Source organism: Fragaria vesca, linkage group LG2, assembly GCF_000184155.1.
Source record: "Fragaria vesca subsp. vesca linkage group LG2, FraVesHawaii_1.0, whole genome shotgun sequence".
NCBI classification, from domain to species: domain Eukaryota; kingdom Viridiplantae; phylum Streptophyta; class Magnoliopsida; order Rosales; family Rosaceae; genus Fragaria; species Fragaria vesca.
Genome location: NC_020492.1, coordinates 16,540,320 through 16,563,460, shown reverse-complemented (window position 1 = coordinate 16,563,460; position 23,141 = coordinate 16,540,320). Strand labels below are relative to the sequence as shown.

The 23,141-nt window shown below is 41.0% G+C and overlaps 4 protein-coding genes and 1 pseudogene across 4 annotated transcripts; 1 reads left to right on the top strand and 4 right to left on the bottom strand.

Annotated features, from left to right (window-relative positions):
* The window catches only part of LOC101314057, a 15,615-nt pseudogene extending 13,691 nt beyond the window's left edge, over positions 1-1,924 (bottom strand).
* Positions 1,925-1,943: 19 nt separating this feature from the next.
* Positions 1,944-6,908, top strand: LOC101292858 (transcription factor TT8-like). Its single transcript, XM_004290615.1, has 6 exons — positions 1,944-2,164; positions 2,294-2,548; positions 4,071-4,167; positions 4,491-5,121; positions 5,483-6,426; positions 6,539-6,908. The coding sequence occupies exons 1-6, from the start codon at positions 2,055-2,057 to the stop codon at positions 6,608-6,610; spliced, it is 2,109 nt and encodes a 702-aa protein (XP_004290663.1). The 5' UTR covers positions 1,944-2,054; the 3' UTR covers positions 6,611-6,908.
* A 1,170-nt stretch (positions 6,909-8,078) lies between these two features.
* LOC101292564 (DNA repair helicase UVH6-like) lies at positions 8,079-12,965 on the bottom strand. Its single transcript, XM_004290614.1, has 12 exons — positions 12,432-12,965; positions 12,071-12,351; positions 11,539-11,621; positions 11,027-11,430; positions 10,485-10,678; positions 10,112-10,292; positions 9,865-9,989; positions 9,592-9,681; positions 9,394-9,472; positions 9,209-9,285; positions 8,968-9,076; positions 8,079-8,354 (listed from the first exon to the last, which is right to left on the bottom strand). The coding sequence occupies exons 1-12, from the start codon at positions 12,963-12,965 to the stop codon at positions 8,232-8,234; spliced, it is 2,280 nt and encodes a 759-aa protein (XP_004290662.1). The 3' UTR covers positions 8,079-8,231.
* Positions 12,966-14,140: 1,175 nt separating this feature from the next.
* LOC101313771 lies at positions 14,141-15,289 on the bottom strand. The gene is made up of 5 exons (XM_004292545.1): positions 15,192-15,289; positions 15,061-15,118; positions 14,540-14,989; positions 14,337-14,458; positions 14,141-14,219 (listed from the first exon to the last, which is right to left on the bottom strand). The coding sequence occupies exons 1-5, from the start codon at positions 15,287-15,289 to the stop codon at positions 14,141-14,143; spliced, it is 807 nt and encodes a 268-aa protein (XP_004292593.1).
* Positions 15,290-15,663: 374 nt separating this feature from the next.
* Positions 15,664-20,714, bottom strand: LOC101292271 (preprotein translocase subunit SCY2, chloroplastic-like). The gene is made up of 13 exons (XM_004290613.1): positions 20,645-20,714; positions 19,917-20,435; positions 19,707-19,795; positions 19,250-19,329; positions 19,034-19,123; positions 18,617-18,708; positions 18,327-18,410; positions 18,032-18,173; positions 17,614-17,730; positions 17,251-17,380; positions 16,764-16,887; positions 16,552-16,658; positions 15,664-16,132 (listed from the first exon to the last, which is right to left on the bottom strand). Exons 1-13 carry the CDS (start codon positions 20,706-20,708, stop codon positions 16,043-16,045), a joined length of 1,728 nt encoding a protein of 575 aa, XP_004290661.1. The 5' UTR covers positions 20,709-20,714; the 3' UTR covers positions 15,664-16,042.
* Between the last annotated feature and the right edge of the window lie 2,427 nt (positions 20,715-23,141).

Genomic DNA, 23,141 nt, shown 5'->3' with positions numbered 1-23,141 from the left:
ATATTTATGACCTCGGATCGCCACGTGCCTACTAAAGCGGTATAACTTATTTAGTAGGTTATATGACTTGTACATTATTGTGAACCAACTATACTAAAGAAAAAAATTTTGAAAAATCTTATGAAATAGGATGTGCCGGAATAGTAAAATACATATAGGGTTAAAAAATCATAAACTTTCGGTAACGTTTGATTCCCAATAAAAGTAGTCAGCTCTAAATACACTTAGGCGCTTTTAAGAGGAGCCTAACCACCGGAGGGCCAATTTAATAATTTTTTTCATGCGTTCCTAAATCTCATGTATACGAGTTTTAGGTTCGAAAACGAAAAAAATAGAGTTTTGCACGATACCAGTTAACCGTTTTTCGTGTAAAAAATGATTGTTTTCCTCCTTTTAATCTTGGCCGTACATTTCCGTATATAAAAGGGAAGAGACTGTTGACCTCGGTCAAAATCCCATTTCGGGCGTTGACCCGTCTGTTTCTCTCCTCCTCCTCTCTCTCCGCCGCATCCATCTTCTTCGCCGCCCTCCGCCCTATTCCGGCCACCCCAGACGACGAGACCACCACCAAACTCTTTCTCTTCTTCTACTCTACAAAACCCAGTCCATATATCAGACATACAACCAATTCAATGGAGATCGAATTCAAGGATGGTTCACTGTGTTCTTCAATTTCCGGTGAGCTCCGACGGCGACTGTAACAGCGGTGGGTAGGGTTTCTCTCCTCTTCTCTTCTTGTTCAATTCTATGTCTTTGTTTGCTTGAATGGTGCCCGAATCCTTAATATCTCTTTTTTGGTTTTTTTTTTCTACGACGAGTCTCCGGCGAGGCTTTCCAGCGCCTCCCTCTCCTTCCCAGCGTCACCTCTTTCTCCTGGAGACAAAAACGAACACGGATGGAGGCTAGAAGGGTTGTTGTCGTTGTGTTGGAGATAGGAAGGAAGAAGTCAGACCAAAATTTCCACAATTGCATAAACAGCGCGTGCCACCCACTCCCCGTTAAATTTTCAGGTGCGCCGCGCATCCGGGTGCGCTGAATACGCTCTCATATACTTGGAAGTCTCGAAACAAAATTTAAACTAAAGCTAGCGCGCGCCATCCTACGTTGAAGCTAGCATTTTTCCACCAATTCCTCACCCAGAAGCCCATAATTATTCTACATTACTCTTAACATGTGTGAAGCTTCTTCTATTTTTATTATTCTTAAGAATTTGACACAAAATTAAGCTGACTACAAACATAATGAACTTTTTATAGTAAAGAAAAGACTAAGACTAAGAAAAAAAGAAAGAAGCCAAATGGGTTAAGTTTTTGTCTTTGCTAAAACCTTGGTCTTCATTTCATTTCATCAGATTAATTAGTTGGGGTTTTTCCAAATCTTTGTAGTTTTATTTTATATATGAAGTAAACAAGAAAACAAAATAGGCCTAAATTCAGTGGTGCTGACCTTGTACTGACATTTTCCTCATGTAGCCATTTGACAAGTGGATGTGGAAGGATTGGTAGCTTCCACCCAATCAAAAACTCGAACTACTTCCTTGGATCTGTGTTTTGTACCAGTCTCTCTCTCTCACTGCAACTCCAACGCCCAGTCTTCTTGGGCCTCTCTCTCTCTCTCTCTCTCTCTCTCATCGTAAACTATTCTGAGAGAGCTCAGCGACCCTTCAGATTCTTCTTTCTCTTTCATGATCAATATATACAAAAGGTGTAGCGTATAGCGATTCTTGGAGAACCCAACTACGTATCTTCCTCAAAGTCATCATCTACCTTTTTCTCTCTTTCACCTGCAGGTCCTGCTTTAAATCTCTCTTCACCTTCTCTTCCCCCTCCTTAAACTCCTCGCCCCTCTTTCCAGATACAACGTTTCCGAATCCGGATACTGCCTCCCTAACTATTTCTCTCAAATCCAAAAGTCGTTTCTCCATTTCTTCCTTTCGAGCTTAAGGAGGGGCAGGGGCTAATCAGTGGACACTTGTGTAATTAAAGTAAGGAGGATATAGAGACGGTCAGGTGGCGAACAGGAGCAAGAGATCGAGGCCAGTGCTACTTCCGGAAATGGCGACACCGCCACCGAGTAGTAGCAGACTCCGTGGTATGTTACAATCTGCAGTGCAATCTGTTCAATGGACTTACAGTCTCTTTTGGCAAATCTGTCCCCAACAAGGGTACGTACACGCGCGATTACTCTACTGATCGAGAGATCAATTTTTCTTCAACTAATGAATCAAAATCGTTTCGTTCATTTCGCCTGCGCTAATTTTGTTTATGTCATGATGTTGTGGTGATCAATTTAGGATGTTAATATGGGCAGATGGGTATTACAATGGAGCAATCAAAACGAGGAAGACAGTGCAACCTATGGAAGTGAGCTCTGAAGAGGCGTCTCTTCAAAGGAGTCAACAGCTTAGGGAGCTCTACGACACACTGTCTGCCGGAGAAACAAACCAGCCAGCGCGCCGCCCTTGTGCCGCCTTGTCCCCGGAGGACTTAACCGAGTCGGAATGGTTCTACTTGATGTGTGTATCGTTCTCATTTCCCCCGGGAGTTGGGTAAGTACTTGTGCTTTTGTGAGTTTTGTCTGACTTCTGGATTCTATTTCCTTCTAGTTTCTTCTAAATTTCAATGGCACAAAATTCTTTTTCTGTGGTGAAGTTCTTTGCAAATGTGCAACTAAAATTAGGAAAAATTTATGAGGTGAATCATGAACACTGCAAGAAATAAAAACCCTCATCATCAAATTAGTTGAGCATTTCCTTTTACAACAACACCATCAATGTGGGTAACAGAAACTTTTGAGCTACTAAAGTTTGTTTCCATATTCTCCTAATAATTCACAGCTTGTTAGATTTGTTAATTAACAAGAACCATACATAAACAACTCCAATCATCTAGCTAATTCAAAAGGGGTTCACCTGTCAATGCACATTGTATAATTTAAGATGATATTGAGCAATGTGTACGAGTTGATAGATTAAATACATAGCTATATAGTACTTGTTTACACACACCAATACAGTTAGGCTATCCCATCTAACATTTTGAGCTCTCCTGTTTGAAATGTCCCATAAGAAATTTATGAGGGCTAGAACACTCTTAAATTTCTTGCTAGATCTATATAGTAAAATGGGGACAACCCTATTCCTATAAGTATAATGGATCATCGGGGTCCCTTCTCTTTTATGTGTCTTACAAGTCAGTACTCTACATGTGTGCTAGACATGATCGAGATGGTTTATGAAATTCAATGTGCTGCACTGCTGCTGATAGCTCTCTGGGAACTGAACTGTATTTCAATTCCCTATATGAATATAAAATGTAGTTGAAAGATTCACACGTGTAAGAAGCATCTTCGCACATGTGAAATATCTTGAAAACAAACCCCCCAAATTTCCAGATACTGTTTTGTTTGCTAGTGTTCATGTTTTAGTTTCTGGGATTTCCTGGTGGAGTAGTTAATGGAGGCACAGGTTTTGTTTGCTACATATTTGTTGCTTCTTCACAACTTTAGGGTTTTGGGGGGAATATATTCTTATCTACTCTGTCAAAAGAACTTTGCTTTGCTTGCTCATTGGAATTGAGTCAAGTCATTCACAATTGCAACTAGTTGTTTGGGATGACAGACAAGCAAAATGTGTTCATCTTTGCCAGAAAGCTAACATTCGAAAAATCTTGATGAATAATTGAAGTAGTTACATGTTAGCATATTTTTCTCATATAAGATCCACGAAGTTATATATAGAAAGGGGCAAGACATTTATTTTCCTTTTTAGGGACGTTGCCTAACTAAAATAGGATGTTTTATCTCTTTGCCGTTGGATTGCATAAATATATGCTGCTGGAATATTAATGGTGAGGAAGAACAGTACCAGATCGAACAGGGGTTTTTGTTATCTTGTGCATTATTTTCTTAGACGTAAGAGTACGTAGCCAAACATATGGTATTTAGCTTTCAATTCTTGTCGATCTCAAACATATTGTCTGCATAAAAATATAGTTTCTGCACATTAATATGTATGTGGAAATTAATTGATATTATTGGTGTGAATTAATTTTTGATATTTGTACGTGTAGGTTGCCGGGAAAAGCATACTCAAGGAGGCAACATGTATGGCTCACTGGTGCAAATGAAGTAGATAGCAAAACCTTCTCCAGAGCTATTTTAGCCAAGGTGATCGATTAATAATCATTAAGGCTCAACCAACAAAATCTACTCCAAAATCCAAATTATTAGAGAGAAATAAAAAATAGAAATTTAACAATAATTCTTAATTCCAGCTCCATACACGTAATTGGCAATACAAATTAAAAGTTAATTCTAGGTTTTTATTAAGTTCAACCCTCAAATACTGTTGTGTTCTATTTTCTTTTCTTTGGGTTTTGGAAAACTTGAGAAGCATTGCTTTGAGGATTTTTAAAGATATATGGTTTTTATTTTCTACTAAGGTATTCTGTGAAGTGTGAACTAACTTTTGTTGCAATGCCTCTCTTCAGAGTGCTCGAGTTCAAACTGTAGTGTGCATTCCTCTCCTTGACGGCGTCGTCGAGCTAGGCACAACTGACAGGGTTCCAGAAGACCTAGCCTTCGTCCAACACGTCAAAACTTTCTTCGTCGATCACCACCACCTTCCACCGCCCAAGCCGGCCCTCTCGGAGCACTCCACCTCCAACCCCGCCACCTCCTCCGACCACCACCCCCGCTTCCATTCTCCTCACCTCACTGCCATCCGCAACAACGCGGCAGCAAACAACCCTCCTCCTCTCCACGCAGCCGCGCAAGAAGACGACGAGGACGAGGACGAAGAAGAAGACGACGAAGGAGAGTCCGACTCCGAAGCAGAAACCGGCCGTAACGGTAACGGACGTCCTCTCCCTCCTGCGGGAACAAACGTCCCCGCAGCCGAGCCTAGCGAGCTCATGCAGCTCGAAATGTCGGAAGACATCCGCCTCGGCTCCCCTGACGACGCCTCCAACAACTTGGACTCGGACTTCCACATGCTGGCCGTCAGCCAGTCCGCCAACGCCGCCGATCAGCAGCGCCAAGCCGACTCGTATCGCGCCGAGTCCGCCCGGCGCTGGCCTCCCGTCCAACCGCCTATGAGCGCCGTCCAACCACCACCCTCAGGTATGCCAAATAATGTTCTCTATTATTTTCTCTTTCTACTATCCCAGTTCTAGTGGTTTAGGTCGACTATAATACGCACGTGGGGGCCCACCCTAGACGGTGTGTAGAAATGTCAAAACGTCCCCCGTAGGGCACGCGCTGCTGTTCTCCGTGTACACGAAATTCCAAAACAAATCACAAATGCCATTTTCTTATTAGCCCTCTTGCTTCTAGGGATTGTTCCTTTTGGTCCTAAAAAGACAAAGACAAAGAAACCCCGTTCAAAATTTGGCACGTGTGAATCCCCGTTTGAAAATACTGCTTAATTGACCCTGTTTAACCTAATCACGTTGTTTAATGTTAACTGTTTTGGTTAATGCAGGACCGCTGGCGTTGGAGGAATTGAACCACGACGACACACACTACTCGGAAACGGTCTCCACCATACTTCAGACGCAAGCCACACGGTGGACCGATTCGTCGTCCAATGACTACGTCACCTACTCCAGCCAATCGGCTTTCGCCAAGTGGACGAGCCGAGCCGACCACCACCTTCTGCTGCCGGTTGAGGGCGCGTCCCAATGGCTACTAAAGTACATTTTGTTTAGTGTGCCCTTCCTGCACACGAAATATCGGGACGAGAATTCGCCGAAGTCGTCCCATGACGGCGAAGGCTCGACCCGGTTGAGGAAGGGGACGTCACAAGACGAGCTGAGTGCTAATCATGTGTTGGCAGAAAGGCGTAGAAGGGAGAAGCTTAACGAGAGGTTTATTATATTAAGGTCGTTGGTGCCATTTGTGACAAAAATGGACAAGGCCTCGATTTTGGGGGATACGATCGAGTATGTGAAGCAGCTGCGTAAGAAGATTCAGGACCTCGAGGCACGTAACGTGCACTTGGAGGACGATCAACAACGGACGAGATCGTTGGGGGAGATACAACGGTCTAGTAGCATGAAAGAGTTACGGAGCGGGCTCACGGTCACGGAGCGCTCCCGAGTGGGCCCGCCCGGGTCGGACAAGAGGAAGTTGAGGATCGTGGAAGGGAGTGGTGGTGTGGCGGTCGCTAAGCCTAAAGCGGTAGAGGAACCGACCCCGCCTCCGCCACCACCGGCACCTGAGCTGACCCCACCAACGCCCATGTTGACGGGGACGTCTCTAGAGGTGTCGATAATAGAGAGCGACGGATTGTTGGAGCTCCAATGCCCGTACCGAGAAGGGTTGTTACTTGATGTCATGCAGACACTACGAGATCTCCGTATTGAGACCACGGTTGTGCAATCCTCTTTGAACAGTGGCAATTTCGTAGCTGAGCTAAGGGCCAAGGTAATACAATTTACCTTTCTTTGTTTTTTTACAGTCTCAACCATAGCCGTGTAGTAACATAATGTTTGATTATGTAACATTTGTGATTTGACATTTGAATTGGAACTTTCAGGTGGGCAAGAAAACAACCATCACACAAGTGAAGAGGGCAGTAAATCAAGTCATACCCCAGTCTGACTCTTAACGATAATTAGTGCGTAATTAGTATTATGTTAGAGTTTTTTGGCCTTCTAGGGGAATCCCAGCTTAACTATAGCTTAGTATTATCAGTGTACAATATAAGAAGAACTTGCTGTTTATTATTTGATTCCCCATGTATTCTAACAAAAACTGTTTTGGCTGTGAAATTCAACAGTATTAAACCAGATTTGCAAATCGAATTACCATTGTATATGTTCTGCCGCAGTATTTGCAAAGGCGGTCTCCTTGACGCCTTGAGGCTCTCGCCTCGCGAGGCTTCACCAATTCGCCTTCGCCTTTGAAAACAGAACTTTCAGCATGGTGTTATGGACTTATAGTGGCCAAAACAATATTCGAATAAAAGACATAAAGAATAGTATGGACACATGAGTTTACATTCACAAGCAAGCACAAAGCTTGAATTTTCATCAACAATCGGCACAGTTTATGATCCAGCTTTAATCTCCTCGCAACAGCTAAAGGATCTTCGTTTTTCAAAAAGCAGCATTCCACAATTGACCTGAACAGCCTCAGTCCTGAAGCTGAAGTCCCTACTGCAACCGCATTGCATCCATTTATGTAAATGTCACATTTCAAAAGACCTGCAACTGCCACCGTTCCCTATTTTTAGCATGCTGTGGTTGTTGAGATTGTCACAGAACGTTCAGCCAGATTCAAAGCGCATGCAATGCCATAGTGTTCTAAAGATGATTCCACCACCGGCCATGCGTCCTGCAACTTGTTTTCGTATTTTTTAATGGAAGGAGGCAGAGAAAGCGGTCTCCTTCGAACAAGGGTCGTCGATCTCCATGAACTCGATCTTGATTTTGTGTTTCTGGGGCTCAAACCCAGAACAGAGAATAAATAAAGGGAAAATCCCGACTGCTAATCCTATAAGAGAAGGGTAAGTAACTTACTCCCAAATCCTAATAGGATACAAAGTTCGGAGTGTCCAGTGAGTCCAAGGCTAACGGCTCACTGATAAGCATTCAGTATCTGCACTGAAGTCTGGAACTCAATCCAGAAGAGAAACAAATCAATAACAGCAGCAGCAGAATCATAGCATAACAACAACATATCAGTAGGATCGTAACAGCAGCATATCCATAACATTCATGTGTAATTATGTAATAGCGCTAATCTTAAGGATCTAGATTGGTCGATATCTTGTATATAACAAAACTTCTGATGAATGAAAATTATCAAGCTTACCTTTCACTTCTGTGTTCTTTCACTCATTGCCACCTAACAGCTCTCATCTATCTAGAAGCCGTTTTACGGACACGAGTTGCCAGAAGCCAGGTTTAATCTAAACGAGCGCCAGAATCTTGATGAATTTTGGCACAAAAATCTAATGGAAAGCATGATTTCCAAATCAACAAATCATACAGCTATATGCCTACCTCATGTACATACAAAAGAGAAACAAAAGAAGATACACCCTCAAATTCCACGGGAAACGAATCGGAGTTGGAAACAAGATGCAGATCATTAGATAGAACTTCAATAAACTCATTCTAAACATAATGTTGGTCAAAACTGGGTGCACAACTGTGCAAGAACTCTATAACTTGGAACACAATTAGAAAATGCAAAAATTTACACGACTATGTATTTGTGTACAACTAGAACAACATTTCATCAGTGATTCCTTGGCCCATCCTCTCCAAGTCATCCTGGGACAGGAGTGTCTTCCTGCCGCTGCTGCTGCCAGTCTTGTCATATGGCTGGGCCATCTTTCTGAGGAACTGTATCCAAGATAAAACAAAATTGGCATACAAAAAATCTGTTTATGTCTATAGTATTTAACCAGAATTTCCCCAATACCAGCTTTGCGGACCTGAGCTCAAAATTAAGGCATCCTGCTGAACCCTACAGTCTTTTAGGAGGCAAAAGGAAACTAGCAAATAGCTACGCAGACTTTAGCAGGCAGGACACTAGGCGGGGGTACCTCGAGGGTGTATGAACCCCAGGCAACATGGGAGCAAACCATGCGCCTGAACACTGAATCCTCATTGATTACTGACATGCTAGATTATCAGAAGTATGACCTATATTGGTGGTGCAATGAAGATGTGCTTATATATTTGGGTCCTTAAGATATGGGAGTGAAACTTAGAGTCTAATATTAATCTGTTACAAGACCAACATAGTTTAATAGGCCACTACTAAGAATTGTAAAACAGATAATGCATGACTCGCAACACAAATCACATAAAGATAAATCTGTTGCTTTTAAAATGAAGAGAAACAGACACCAGTGACTATTTTTAGCAGAAATTAGATGAGGTTGATTGATCTGTTTAGTGTCTTTCAGGGTGATAGATAGTACAAACACATGAGATCATCAAGAGGACAAACCTCTCGTGCTATATGGAGAGCCATATCTGTGCTCAAGTTGAGGTGTGCATCCCTCAGATGAGAGAGGATCCATCCTGGCAACTTAGACCGCTTGTCATGTCGGCTATATCTGATTTTGAAGGTAAACACCCAATTATCAAGTTGCTAAAGTCTAACAACAGAAATTTCATCATGAAAACCAACAATTTGGAAATTTAATTGATACAAACAAATAAGATCACACTTATTGAAGTATACAAACCTTTTATCCGCGAAAATCATCATTCCGTAGTCCGCTTTTGATCGGATGACCCTGCCGACACATTGGGCAGCTTGTCTCTGCACCAGTAGAGAAAATTAAAGCACCTCATAAAAGATATAAACCTAAAAAATAAACAAATTATCAAAAATATTGCTTGGATGATAAGAAAGATGATGCAAATATACCAAAGCATCGAAGGTCAAGAAATCTCCTTCCTTTATCTGAAAGTTCTCCCTCAAGTACTCGAGCCGCGCAACCAAAATCCTACAAGAACAATATAGCCACAGACAACATAGTTTAACGAACTTGATTAGCAAAGATAACAACAACACAGTTCACTTTTCTACTTCAAAAAGAAACAGAAAGTATAAACTAAAACTCACTTGCTTAACGTGTACTGAAAAGGAACACCGTACATGATGACCAATCGTCCATAATGACGATCAAAGTCTATTCCTTCAGCTACCTTTCCCCTATAAAAGGATAGATATATTATAGTTCCATCAGGTTGATCATCAATTCATTATTAAAAGTTTAAAATCCAGGTTACACGTAGTAAAACTGTAAAAGATAATGGATTGTCCTTTTTTTATTTAAGCCCACAATAATACAATTGCTTATTCCATCATGTGATAAAAAACAGAAAGTTTAAATACCTCGCTACAGAAAAGAAGACAGCACCTCTCCCACAATCGCAAGCTTTGCGGTAGTTGTCCAAAGCCAAAGTCGTCTCTACCACGTCCTGGGTCTCAATAAACACGAGCTTATGCTGCATTATCTCCTGTGACAACAGAAGCACCAAGTACATATGAAAACCACTTCATAGAAAATTCAAACAAGTGGTAAAAAACAAAGGGGTCCATAGAAGGGCTGGAACAGTAAGAAACACAATGGTGAAGTTACCTTTAATATTCCACTTTCATTCCAGCTGTTCACTATACCATCCATATATGAGTAGCTGACGAAAAAACATACAACCCCATCTGGAACAACAGAAACCATCTCCAGCAGAAGCCTCCCATAATTCCTTACCACTCCGAGATCACTTCTCATATCAAATTTTGTACTAACAGGAAGCTGATCACTGAAATAATATACAAAGGATATTGATTTAGAGTAAAGTTTCAAAAGTTAAATGGGATTGATGTCTTATAAACTATTAAGTGATGATTCATGATAAGATTACAGTGCTATAGCAGTGTGATAATAACAAACATTACCTCATAAAACTTAAAGCTTATTTCCCAGAATTTAGTGAGATGGAGAAATGTTATACCTTCCACGGGTGAGAACCATTGGGCATATGCATTCTCTGGTTAGTGACATTGTAAAGCTTCGACTCACAACAGGGTTAAAATTGAGAAGACGGGGATAGAGATCAATTGGGCTCAGGGTTCCAGATGTAATCACAACTGATTGAAATCGATCAAATACAGGCTTTATGGCAAGAGAAGCATCATGACAACTAAGCTGGAAAGACAAAAACGGAAAGCCTTGATCAGAACAGAATAGCTTTAGTCCATCCACCACCAACGTAATATAAGCAGATATAGTAGTGTAAAACAGAATTCTGCTAACAATCGAAGCAAGAATATTACGCAAGTAAAAGACAGAAACAGATCATAACCACCAAACTACCGACAAATTTTTTGAAGGATTTGTTAAAATATAAAGTGTTCGATATGTTGTATTCAAATAAAATCATTTTCAACACGGGGTTTCCACTTGCTAGAGAAAATATATTTTTCCATAAAATCAATTTTTTTATATGTCTATGGAAAGTAATTTGAGGAAATGAAAGAAATAAGCTAAACCAACCTGCAAAACAGGATCAGGAATGTGTGGCATTCTCTCGTCAAATGGCTCAAATATGATAGAGAAACCACGAGCATATGTTCCCACAAGCGTCGCAAAGTCGCATATAGTTTGGATGTGTAAGAATTCATCCGTGTCAGTAATTTCTAATGTCATCATGAGTGAGTGCAGACGATCATAGCAGAACTTGAGAGTTTTCTGGTCAATTCCAGCCTGGGTATTAATAGACTTAACAAAGACAAGAGGGAGCTCCTTCTCAACATTCTCATTTCCAAGACGGTCTTCAAGATACTGGACCAATCTTCGTAAGACATGCAGAAAATGATCTGCTTTGCGAATATTCCCGGGCACAGCCTCCTTCAGAATATCGTCAGGTAGGGCAGGATTCTGAAGCCAAGCATCCGTCACTGCATATAAAGAGATGAGAACAAATTATTAGAACTCAGGACATTGCCAAAATAAGAATCTAAATTCACAATGGTGTAAAAGAAGCAGGGGATGAGCATTCAACATACTGGGTAGGTTTCCTCCTTGTGCCAAACCCTCAACTAGCCGGTTGTATTCTTGTCGCAATCTTCCTGCGTCTGTGGCCTTGAACCTACCTACCATGTCAAGCAAATAGATGAAAATCTGTATTACAAGAGGGTAGGAATCAAAGCAATATTGAAAACAGACGACCTATCTACCAAATAATGCAGCATTCTAAAACACATTGTGATATACATAGGAAGACAAGGTCTTAACGCGTAAAGACTGAGAGCCTCGTTGTAGCTCAAATTCAACACATCTAACCATTGCTCATCTCTAGTTGGACTAGATATTACAAAAACATAGTGAACTAGAAAGTTACTTAAGATGAGGGCAAGAATCAAAGAAATATGAAAACAAACCTATCTAAAACAGTATAACATAAAGCAGCCATCATTCTAAACACATTGTGATATAATAGGAAGATGAGTATTCTAAATTGCAGAACTCTATATATCTTTAAGACATGAAAAACCAGCATATCACAGGAACCAAACTAAACGAAAAAACAGGTCCTACCTTTCAATTTCCTGCTGCATCTTACTGAGATTCCTCCTGGCCCCCTCAAGCGTCTGCCTCCTCACACTGACACTAAGTGCCTCAATACACACATTGTCGATATTATGAGCCTCATCAAACACCACAACCGACTCCTTCTGCATCTCCTTGGATATAATCCCCGCCACCTTGGGATCCAGCAAATACTGATAGCTATAAACCACCACATTGGCCGCCTCCACCATTCTCCTCGCCAAAAAATAAGGGCACCACCTTTTCGCCTTCCCAAACGCCCTCAAATCCTTCACCAAACCTCTAATTAGTCACTAACTAGTTCCGAAATCACTCACATTTTCACAAAACAATTCAACATTATGACTACCTGCAATGTGTAAACCCCAGGAGGCAACACCGTACCCTCCCGGTCCCTCTCGAACTGCTCGAAAAACTCACAGCTCGGGACATTAGGGTTCGCAACCGCCGCGGCGCGGACCCAGCTGGCCGTCAGTTTCCGGCACGCGGCGTCGACGGAGTCGCGATTCTCGGCGGCGAGGACGGTAGGGTTAACGCAGAGGTTCTTCCGGCTGGAGAGGCCGATGGCGAGGATCGCGGCGTGGTTTCCGAGGTGGCGGAGCTGGTAGTTGTGGAGGAGCTTGAGCTCGGCGAGGGTCTTCTCCATCTCGTGGACGGTGCGGGTGCAGTAGATGAGCTTGACGGGGTTGTGGGGCTTGGAGAGAGTGTAGCTGGTGATGAGGGAGAGGAGGGCGATGGTTTTGCCAGTGCCGGTGGGCATTTCGAGGAGGCAGTGGCCGCGCGCGTCGAGAGTGCGTTTGAGTTCGAGCATGTAGGCGTATTGTTCTGGGTAGATGTGGTCGTAGGGGAAGTATACGGTGATGTCGTCTATCTGGAACTTCATTGTAGAATCTCCGGGGGATTTGGGAAGCGACGGTGATCGGAGAGGAGGCGGAGTTGGCGGTTTTGGGGGTTTCTTGTAACAGTACAGTCCCTGGTTATTCTCCTGGTTATAGAGACGAGTGACTATTCCTTGTTTTTTAAATGGTCCAGCCCCCAGCCCGTCTAGGCCCACCACGGCCCAGACAGCCTAGACGCGTCACCTAAAGCCCAATTCGTTTATTTTATTTATTTATTTATTATTATTATTATTATTTAATTTTATTTTGCTGAATGTCACCGAAAGCTTCCTCAACAAGAGGAGCAATTAAGCTGCAGAGTAATTGGGGTGGTAAAAGATGGGACGATATCTGGGTTTCTTCCGAGCACCCAAGTTTTCGGTTTGCACCATCCGGGTTATCCTTCTTCCATGTCTCGAGCCATTGACACACTTGGCGGCACCCAAGAAATCCACAAGGTATCCTATGCCTCCCAACTTGCAATTCAATTGAAATGTTACAGATGCTGCTTCTTGTAACTCTCACTTGTCACTTGTGTATGCAGGCTCACAGTTCAGCCTCCAACAACCCCTATTCCCATCCTGCATTTGGCAACTCTTTTCTCCTTAAAATATCCAAATCCAAGTCCTCTGCTGCTCCCGTGCAGCCTCAAAGTGACTCACTTGCTGCGAAACCAACACCCCAAACTGATCGAGTAGACCTCTGCGCTGATATTGTTGCTCGTGTCCCAGAAGTTTATCACTTCGATGGTTAGAATTGAATACTCTAAGTTATGAGTTTTCCTTGCATATTCAAAACTGATCTTTTTTGACCCTACTCAAGGTGCCCTATAAATAGATTGAGCTTAACCCTACTCTACATCACCTTCCATCCTTCTCATTTCCAACTCCATTAGGCAATGGATCGGTGCCTATTGAACTCGATCAATATGATTAACATTCCTCTCAATTCCTCTAATATTTGAGTGGAATCTCATATCGTAACACGAAATCACAACAAATAAATCGTTTTGGTAATTGAGTAAGCATCAACTAAATAGCCAACTATAAAGCAAGCACGTCCCTAATATTTCGACCAAGAGAACTAGGAGAGTCAAAATTACTACGAGGTATTGTATAGAACAAAGATCCTATGCATACAGGTACAAAGTTACAGGTTAAAGCTTATAAAACAGCACCATTTATGAAAAATGCTGAGCTATGCCTCCTTCAGCTTCTGTGTTAAACGCCAGGCCCTTGATTACATGTCGGCATTGAAACCTGCATCATCCAACCAGATATCACCTAAAAACCCCAAGCACCATAACACATACCACCACATTCAACAAATGCAAGGCAAATAGCAAATCGCATTCATAAAATTCAGAACCAACATACCATATAAAATCACCTCCATCTGAATCAGACTCAGCGAAGCCATTGGAGCTGCCGGTTTGCAAAAACTGATCAATGCTCTGGTTCTCTGTTTTGCTCTTGAAGCTTAACCTCATGGGCACAATCTGCAACAAAATTTGCATCAACAAGTTATAAGCTAATTGCGATACGCGAGACTCGGATTAAACCAATGCAGCTGCAATCACCTTGTTGCTGTATTTAAAATCTCGCTTGGGAAGAAAATGCAGAGGCTGATTGAAACAAGAGGGCGCCTTAACCATCAAGAACAGCTTCAAAGGCCCCGGATACGAAACAGACCCCACATTCTTCGTTACCAACCCCCGAATCGCTTTTTTACAAAGCACTTCCGCCGCTCTGCTTTTCCCAAAATCAACTTCTTCACCACCAGCACTTCTTCCGGAGAAGAAGCTCAGTTCGTACACGTGTTGAGGCCGCATTGGATTCCCTCCGAGAATCAGAAGCGCTTTTTCGAACCGAGGAGTTTCGGTGAGGATCGTCTTCAGCGCCGTCTGGAAATGCGAAACGCCGGCCATCAGCTTCTGGAACCTTTGAATCCCTCGCTTGGCTTCCCTCATTTCACCGGCGTGCTTTCTCCGCAGCGCCGGCTTCACCTGGTCTTCTCTCTGAGCAAGTTCCTGAAACTCTCAAACATCGAATTAGGGCAAGCGATTCGAATAAGGCTTCTGCTTAGCTCAAAAGTGCTTACCAAGTCTTTGTAGTTCTCGCAGCGCGAATCGAATTCCGCGGTGATGTCCTGCAACAATCTGTGTGTGGAATTGTTAGGGTTGAAGATTTCGATTGGGAAATTTGGAGGTGAGAGAATTGGGGAAAACTTACGCGGGGATTTGCTGGTGCATGAAGAGAAGGAAACCTGAGATTTCGCTGATGGCGTGGAAGATGACGGAACCGTCCAGTGAGCTCGCCGTGATCTCCATTTCCGATGAGTCCTATCTTCTTCGTCCTGAGAGGCACACAGACTAGAACACTTTGAATTCAAATTTCAAAAACGGATATATCTACGGCTCAACTGGCCCGGCGTTTTATCACTACGGTAAAACTGATGTCACAATATTTACCGAGGTCAAGTAAAAATGTGATCGGTTTTTTTCTATTTTTTATTCTGAACCACACAAATGTTTCAACTAGTGTTAGAACTCACAGTCAGACTCACAACTCACAATCGCACACTTCAAAAGGAAGACTAAATATGTTCGAGTCGCAATATTCGATCACAAATTTGATTTACACTAGTAAGTCGAGTTCCATAATCCGAAACATTTTTATGGGGAGGAAAAATTTTTGGTTAATAGGTGTACAATAATACAAACTTGATTGTGATAATCCAGGGTGTTAAACCCTCTGACCAAGATATCTGTTGCAATACAACTAATCTAACTTCTATATGAGATTCCAATTTGTAAGCATGACGAGGTAAAGTTGCTCCAGTGATCCAAACCCGGTTCGACAATGAGAACCAAATTTTTTCCATGAGATGTAGTATCCATGCTAGCAACTAGTCTTCAGTTTGTAATGCACGGTGAACTTGGTATTAGCTGCTGCTCTAAACCTGACCCCCCTTAAACCGGATTGTGATTAGGAACCCTTTTCCGCTGCAGTACTTCCACGGTTTTTGAGTCAATAAGTAAATGCAGCATCACCCCAGGACTAGAAGGCAGAATGCCCAGAAGCTACACACCATACCGGCTTAAGGCTTTACTTAAACTCGGCATTACATTGTAAGCTTGATATGATCTTCTGAGTTCGATAATCGAACCCACCTGCACAATTAGAAGTTAGAATGGCTTGCAGGAGTTGAAAAAAATGTGAAGCCAAAAATTTAGATGCAGCAGATCATTAACAAATTCATTGCATTGTTTCTTCAAGATTATTCAAGAGAGAACGAAAATCAGTTGAACAAACTGTATTTGATTGCAGTATAAGTACACTAACACTGAGAACAAACTGCACCCAGGTTATAAGTTGCCCATGTATGGTACGTAAATAAGGATACTGTAGATATTCAACTTCTTCCTCAATATATTAACATATCAAAAGGCACAACAGTTTCAAAACTAAATGACTTGCCTATCACGCAAAGATAGGCACCCACGAACAAAAAAAGCATGATATAGCAGTGGATACCTAGAAACTTTGGCCAGGAAAGCATTTCAGAACTCATACTTAGTATTGTACTTACTATGATTAAGACTGATGTCAACCCGATTGAAAATCCCGCGTTGATATTACGTAAATAGTGATCAAGTATGCTTGATGATGTTGCTAAGATGCTTAATAATACACCACCTGCAGAATTTCCATAACAGGACAGCAAAGGCAAGCAAAGAAATCAATGTGGGAGATAGAAAAGGAATGAGCTTAAACTGGCAGACAACGGACGCAGAATTATACCCCAAAAGCGTGTTGATGCCTGAACCTTTGTGAGGTATTCAATCGTAGCCTTCCCAGGTTTTATATTCGGTATCCTGGCACCCATCTTATTCAAATAATCAGCAATTTCCTTGGGCAAGTTGGCCTGGACAAGTCATTATAAAAATAAAAATATCATAAGTAGCAAAAAAGAAACAGAGGCTACCCCTCAACATCTAACGCTACAGTCACTTCACATGTAATTTCAATTGAGGGGATGAACCACAAAAGCAAAACTTAAAGTCATAATAGACACAGCTAACATAAAGAAACTACCGAATTGAAAATAGTTATTGTAAGCAGAAAAACTTTGATGCACAGCAAGAGACAAACATCATGTCAGATTATAAACATTCTGCAACGACTCATTTACAGATATAGTAGCCTCGGAGCTTGATGAGGGGAAAGTGATGTGATTCTAGAATCTCATAATATCATTATATGAAAAACAAAAAAGGGAGAAACTTACAATGTCCAATATGTTGAATAAAAAGACGAAAAATGCATATATGGAGTAGTACACCCAAGGCGCTGCACCAATAGAAGTATCGGGGTTCAATATCTCTTTAACATGCAACCAGAAAGATGAACCAAGAAGACTGCCAACAAATCAAAATAGCAGAAAGTGGGTAAACCTTGATGAAAAAAAATAATAATAATTATTAGAAGCTTAAGGAACCGGTTATAATTAGCTAAAAACTGAGAAATAAGCCACTCGTTGACTTCATCAAAGCATAAGAAAATCAATCCAATTTCGACTGTGGCAATTTTAGAGACATATACAATGGCTTTTCATCTTAAACAACAATGCTGCTAAATAATAAATAATCACCTTGCTAGAATGCTGGGAAATGCCAAGAGATAAGTAGTGGTGAGAACAGGCTGCATTCCTGCTGGATTAATAGTTAAAGGGATATAGGGCTCCACTTCAGTAATAGGTGAGTCATCCCTGTCCAAAACACAAATAAGCAGAAGATAGTGTCAGCGAAAAGGATTACAAAAATGGGCTTTTATAATGGTATTATGGAGGCTATGACGTATGATGCAAATGGCTTCTACTAGATTGCAAGTTCACATTAAGATTGGTTTATGAACTTCGAGTACTAGTATATTAACAACCATCATCAAAACTAATAATAGAGAATGACAGGGAGAAATAAGAAGCTCCGTGCTAGAGAAAACCTATCCGTTGCCTACTTTCCATCACTAGAAATGATCATCAGATATCAAAATAGTGTAAAATACATTACCTTGCAGCAGAAGCAAGCTTAAAACCATAGTACTGAAGCTTTATCTTCCTACAACCTTCAGTTACTACAACAGCCCACATAGTGACTATTGTGAAAACGCCCAATAGTCCAAATAAGTACGGCCACCAACTAACAGAACTTCCTACAATAGTACATAAAAAAACATAGAATCGGTAAGCTTACATCATCCTTGAAATCAAATGATATCTGAGTAATCTGACAGATATTAATGATAGAAAAGAATTATAGAATAGCACCTAATATATGATAGATTAATGATTTTCCGGATAAATACCTGAGAGCTGGGTCAACATATTGTATAATGTCTCTGTGTAGCCGATCAATATTTGCACACATATTATAAGAGATGAACCTTGGCCTGAAATGAGCATTAACAGTTAGAGAATATAGCAAATATAACCCCATGTACAATAAGATAAAGAATGAATAAATTTTCTTATTTCTTTTAAGACAGGATATGACAACTCAAAATGCGGCTTCATTATACATCAGTTGTATTTATTTGGAAAATATGAGCAACACTATGTTATTGCCACCAAGTAACTAGAATGTCAAGTATCATACCAAATCCAGATTCTGTGATGGTATCACAGATCCACGTAATTGTCATCGCACCGCAGACTAATAACATACTTGTCAGCATAACATGCTTGACCCTGCAAGATCCCAGAAGTATATTAAAGCAGACATCGTCAATAGATAAGACCTTGGCAAGACTAGCAAGGTAACAAATACAACCTAGCAGCTACTTAGCAGAAACAAGAGATCTCATAATTGATCCTTGCTAAGTAAAAGCAACAAGGCTGTGCAACTAAAAAAGTAAAAAGTAAAATGATCCTTGTTAAGTACTCGGTGGAATGGATAGCATAGGAAGCTACAGATATATAAAAAAAAAAAAAAAATGTAATTGAACAATGACTAAAAATCCCATAGTACATTTGAAACTAAAACTAAATGATGAAGATGTATTTGCTCCATTACCTGTGGCTAGCTACATAGATTGAATAGGGAAGTGAATAACAAGCCAGTATCACAGCCTCCACAATTGCAAAGCCAAGAGACATCCACCATCTTGAATAGACAGAAACAACACTCGCAGGTTCAAAATCTTGCTTTAAATACTGATCCAAAGTAATTAATTGTAAAATCATGTAAAATAGAACTTGGCTCACTGCTTGAGATAAAAACTAGACACACATATAACTCTTAATCTTCTCTTGACCATCTAAGCCTTCTTTCCGCAACTTCGCTAGGGAGGGGATGACATAAGAGAGTACCTGTAAATGAAGTTTTGTAGTTTCAATATCTAAATAGTATTTAATACCTTTGTACATATCAATAGTTTGACTAAAATTAACTGAAGTCATCACAGAACACTGCAAAACAAGCATCTATCAATCCAAGATATCTAACAACAGTAAATAATTGCAAGAGAAAATGAGGGAAAACTACTTAATTTTTGGCTGACGAGATCAAAGTCACAACAGAATAGCGAAACACATTATATATGGTATTACTCCCAATATCAAAGATTGAAACCGACACAAATAATCATTTACTTTTGTTGGTTGCAAATAATCCACAGGGAAGCTGTAACAAATATTGGCTTAGTTAACAGAAATTAAACTTAACTAGCTGAAGACAAGCAGTAAACCTGCATAATAATCGATGCTATAATTTGAGGACTGATTCCAAGCTGGAACAAGGACATTTTAAGCTCTGCTGTAAAATCCCCGAGCTCATCTGCAAGAAACAACACGGGTGGCCCCATATCAGACTTAAAACGAACAAAGGAATGACTCCGCATAAGAACTAATCAACATGTATGAACATAAGATATCAGAATGAAAGACCAACTACTCACCAACTGATCCCGAGACAAAGCTAAGATAGTCCTGAGGTATCAACCTTCTATCAAACCCCGGCAGCGGAATAAAATAACCAACACGACTAATCACAATCAATACTGCGGTCACACACAACCTCCTCCTAATCTCACTCTTGAAAAACGACTCAGCAGCATTATTAATCACCGAACCTATCCTCACTAAATCCAAATACCGGTTCCTAAACATTACAGGTTTCGCCTCCACGCCACGGGAATCCTCACTCTCATCCACTCTAACAACATCTGTCCTCTCCTTCGGCCCCGGAGGAGCAACGTCAACATTTAAGGATTCAACAGGTGTGGCCTCAACATCTGTATAATCACTTCGGAATTGGTCCGAAAACTTAGCAGACACTCTTGTGCTTAGTTTGGAGACAAAAGGCCTGTTTAGAAAAATTGAATTTGTCCTGCATAATTGGTTAGGATTGGTCTTAAGGGAGAGGCAGCTGGTTTTGGCTCTAACCAGGGGAAGACGATAAATTTGAGTATCTGAACCTGAAAAGTGAAATTGAACTATATCAGAAAAGAAGCGAATCTCATATGAAGATAGGGCGCATTCGCTCAATCCAAAATGAACAATAAAGCGATTATAGAAGAAGAACTGACCTCGAAGTACGAGAATAATGAAACCTAATAATAATCAGATTTTTTTTTTTCTTACTATTTCTGTGATTAGATTATCAAAAATTAGAGGAAGAACTGACCTCGAAGTTTGGCGGGGAAGAGTTGGGGGTGGAAGCGTTGGGAGCTGAGAAGGGTGGCTTCCATGGCGGGACTTAGAAGCAAACAGAACAGCGGGACTGTTGTGTTTTGGTTCTAAAAAGAAAAAGAAACAAAAGGCTCATCTTTAGAGGTAGAAATCAGGTACTTCGCTCCACATTTTTCTTTGACGTTACTCGCTGTTTTATTGGGTCAGTCTTGCCACGTGCCAGGATTCGATGGGGCATCAGGATAGTATCGTGTGCGGCCGAACCTCATGACAACCATATTTCTCCCCAAATTTGATTCGTCAAGACTCAAGAGGATACAAATTAATTGGACCAAAGGTACAAGCCAATGTGAGCTTTTACGATTTTCCCATCATCACAAGGAAGCATTACATGCTCTATAAATAGTTCAGTTCTTTGCCGAAAGAAAATAGTTCATAGCTTTCTTTGCCAAAAGAAAAGAGTTTTCATAGTTGTTTCCGCCGTGATGTCTTATCAGAAAGTTTCCGTCGCCGGCGCCTTGTCGATTGGTGGCAACGACGCCACAACAAGAAGGCAAAAAAGAGGTACTACTAGTCTACATCAACCTATCTTTAAAAAGTCTAAGAGATCATCATCAGAATATGTAACCAATCCACCACCATTGTTGAAAACTACCACAATTGATGATCTCCCAGACTTGGTGCTGGTCGAAATCCTCTGTCGACTTCTTTACAACGTTAAGCTTGTTGTTCAATGCAAGTGCGTGTCTAGGCGATGGCTCACTCTCATCTCTGATTCATATTTTATCAGTCGATTTTTATGCCAACATCGAATGCAAGAAGCCTCTCCGACTACTAGTTATGTTATGCTCCCTCGTAAGGATAACCAAATCATACCCCTTACCTCGTCTTCTTCCAATCATCTTCCAAGCACTTTGTCATTGAGTTTCCTCCCTTGTTTTGAATCTCCTATTGTGGAAGCAACTTTTGAGGACTTGGTATTGTGCTGCGCAACCGAGTCCTATCAATTCTATTACTACATATGTAATCCACTCACTAAGCAATGGATTGCTCTCCCTCCTGTCCCTAATGTTATCGAGTCGAAAGTACCAGTAGGGTTCATTTGTGAACCCTATTATGATCATGGAAGAGAAGAGCAAAGTAGTACCATGAAGCTTAATGCTGGCTATAGGTGTAGGGTTGTGCGAATACTCCCGAATACAACACAGCAACCAGAACTGGATTTATTTAATACAACACAGCAACCAGAACTGGGTTTCTTTGTGGAGATCTTCTCGTCTGAGACAGGTGAATGGAGAGAGTATCAGTTGCCTGATCTGACTGGGGTAGGAAAGTTTGGTTGGTTCGTTGCTTGGCGGCCTGGAGTTGCATGCAAAGGCAAGTTATATTGGTACAATGATGGTGATTTTACTCTTGAGTTGGATCCTTTCAATATTAGTACTAGCGGTTTCACTTCTCGTGTTATTATCGACAACAAATTATGTCGCTTCACTAAGACGCCGGGAATGTGCTTCCATCTAAATGTGTGCCGAGGGCGTTTGAGGATGTACCCAATTCGCATAAGGGACACTATTTGTATTTGGGAACTGAAAGAAAGCTCAGGCAACTTGGAATGGTGTTTGGTGTTTGACAGTGTTTCTATGTTGGACATGGTTTCCAGAGATCCAAAGATCAGTGAAGAAAAACTAGGCATATTGGACGTGCTAGGTTTCCACCCAAGCAATGAGGATATCGTGCATCTGAAATTTCCTAAACATATTGTCATGTGCAATCTTGTCAAAAAGACGTTAGAGAAGAGTCCATTTGATCCCCCTACAAACATTCAGTTTGATTTCAGTGAGAATATTATTAATGAAGAGAGGTTTCGATTTCATCGACCTCATACAACTATTCATCCATATGTTCTTCCATGGTGGCCTACGCCGGTTCCTAGAATCAACAAACCAAAGGTGCCCCAGATCAAGGTCTTGAAGCAGTTTGATATAATCCTACCTTCAGAGAGCTTCTCAATTGTGTCGTCAAGACTTCAGGAAAGTTGAATAAGCCTTGAAGTTCTGTCATGCAGTTTAATTTGACTCCTTGTTAGTTAAACATTTTCCAATGCTTTTCTATTCGGCTGTTTATTTTTAGTAGCAAAGTTTCATGTGCTTTGCCTTACAGACTCTATAAGAAGTTGATAGTTCGATCTACAATACTTGCCATTAATTTGTTCTGATCATGATATGATTTCCTTAGATATTGAGAACCTAACCTTGCCTTATCGATCATATATAGCAGAAACAGAAAGTAAACTATTCGAATTCGTTGCCTTGAGATGCCTGATAATACAAACGTTGGTCTCGCTACTTGTAAGTCATAATTACAAAAACTGCAAGCCCCTATGCTTCACAGACAGCTTTCATGAACAAGCACTGAACCACCAATGAATCTATGAATGCGTGTTTATGTAATTCTTGGCTTCTTTGAATTAGATTGCCAAAAAAAAACAAACG

What these genes read in the sequence shown, in the direction of transcription:
- LOC101313771 (XM_004292545.1), bottom strand. Translation starts at nt 15,289, where the DNA reads ATGGAGATCACGGCGAGCTCACTGGACGGTTCCGTCATCTTCCACGCC. An exon ending in ATGCACCAGCAAATCCCCGC is followed by an intron (nt 15,119 to 15,191) that starts GTAAGTTTTCCC and finishes TTCCACACACAG; the next exon opens with ATTGTTGCAGGACATCACCG. An exon ending in GATGGAGGTGATTTTATATG is followed by an intron (nt 14,220 to 14,336) that starts GTATGTTGGTTC and finishes TGGATGATGCAG; the next exon opens with GTTTCAATGCCGACATGTAA.
- LOC101292271 (XM_004290613.1), bottom strand. Translation starts at nt 20,708, where the DNA reads ATGGAAGCCACCCTTCTCAGCTCCCAACGCTTCCACCCCCAACTCTTC. An exon ending in GAGAAGATTAAGAGTTATAT is followed by an intron (nt 19,124 to 19,249) that starts GTGTGTCTAGTT and finishes TGTCTATTCAAG; the next exon opens with ATGGTGGATGTCTCTTGGCT. An exon ending in TTTCCCAGCATTCTAGCAAG is followed by an intron (nt 17,381 to 17,613) that starts GTGATTATTTAT and finishes ATTTGTTGGCAG; the next exon opens with TCTTCTTGGTTCATCTTTCT.
- LOC101292564 (XM_004290614.1), bottom strand. Translation starts at nt 12,965, where the DNA reads ATGAAGTTCCAGATAGACGACATCACCGTATACTTCCCCTACGACCAC. An exon ending in ACAAGGAGGAAACCTACCCA is followed by an intron (nt 11,431 to 11,538) that starts GTATGTTGAATG and finishes CTTTATATGCAG; the next exon opens with TGACGGATGCTTGGCTTCAG. An exon ending in GTCTTCTTTTCTGTAGCGAG is followed by an intron (nt 9,682 to 9,864) that starts GTATTTAAACTT and finishes ATCCTTTTATAG; the next exon opens with GGGAAAGGTAGCTGAAGGAA.
- LOC101292858 (XM_004290615.1), top strand. Translation starts at nt 2,055, where the DNA reads ATGGCGACACCGCCACCGAGTAGTAGCAGACTCCGTGGTATGTTACAA. An exon ending in TCATTTCCCCCGGGAGTTGG is followed by an intron (nt 2,549 to 4,070) that starts GTAAGTACTTGT and finishes TTGTACGTGTAG; the next exon opens with GTTGCCGGGAAAAGCATACT. An exon ending in CGTCCAACCACCACCCTCAG is followed by an intron (nt 5,122 to 5,482) that starts GTATGCCAAATA and finishes TGGTTAATGCAG; the next exon opens with GACCGCTGGCGTTGGAGGAA.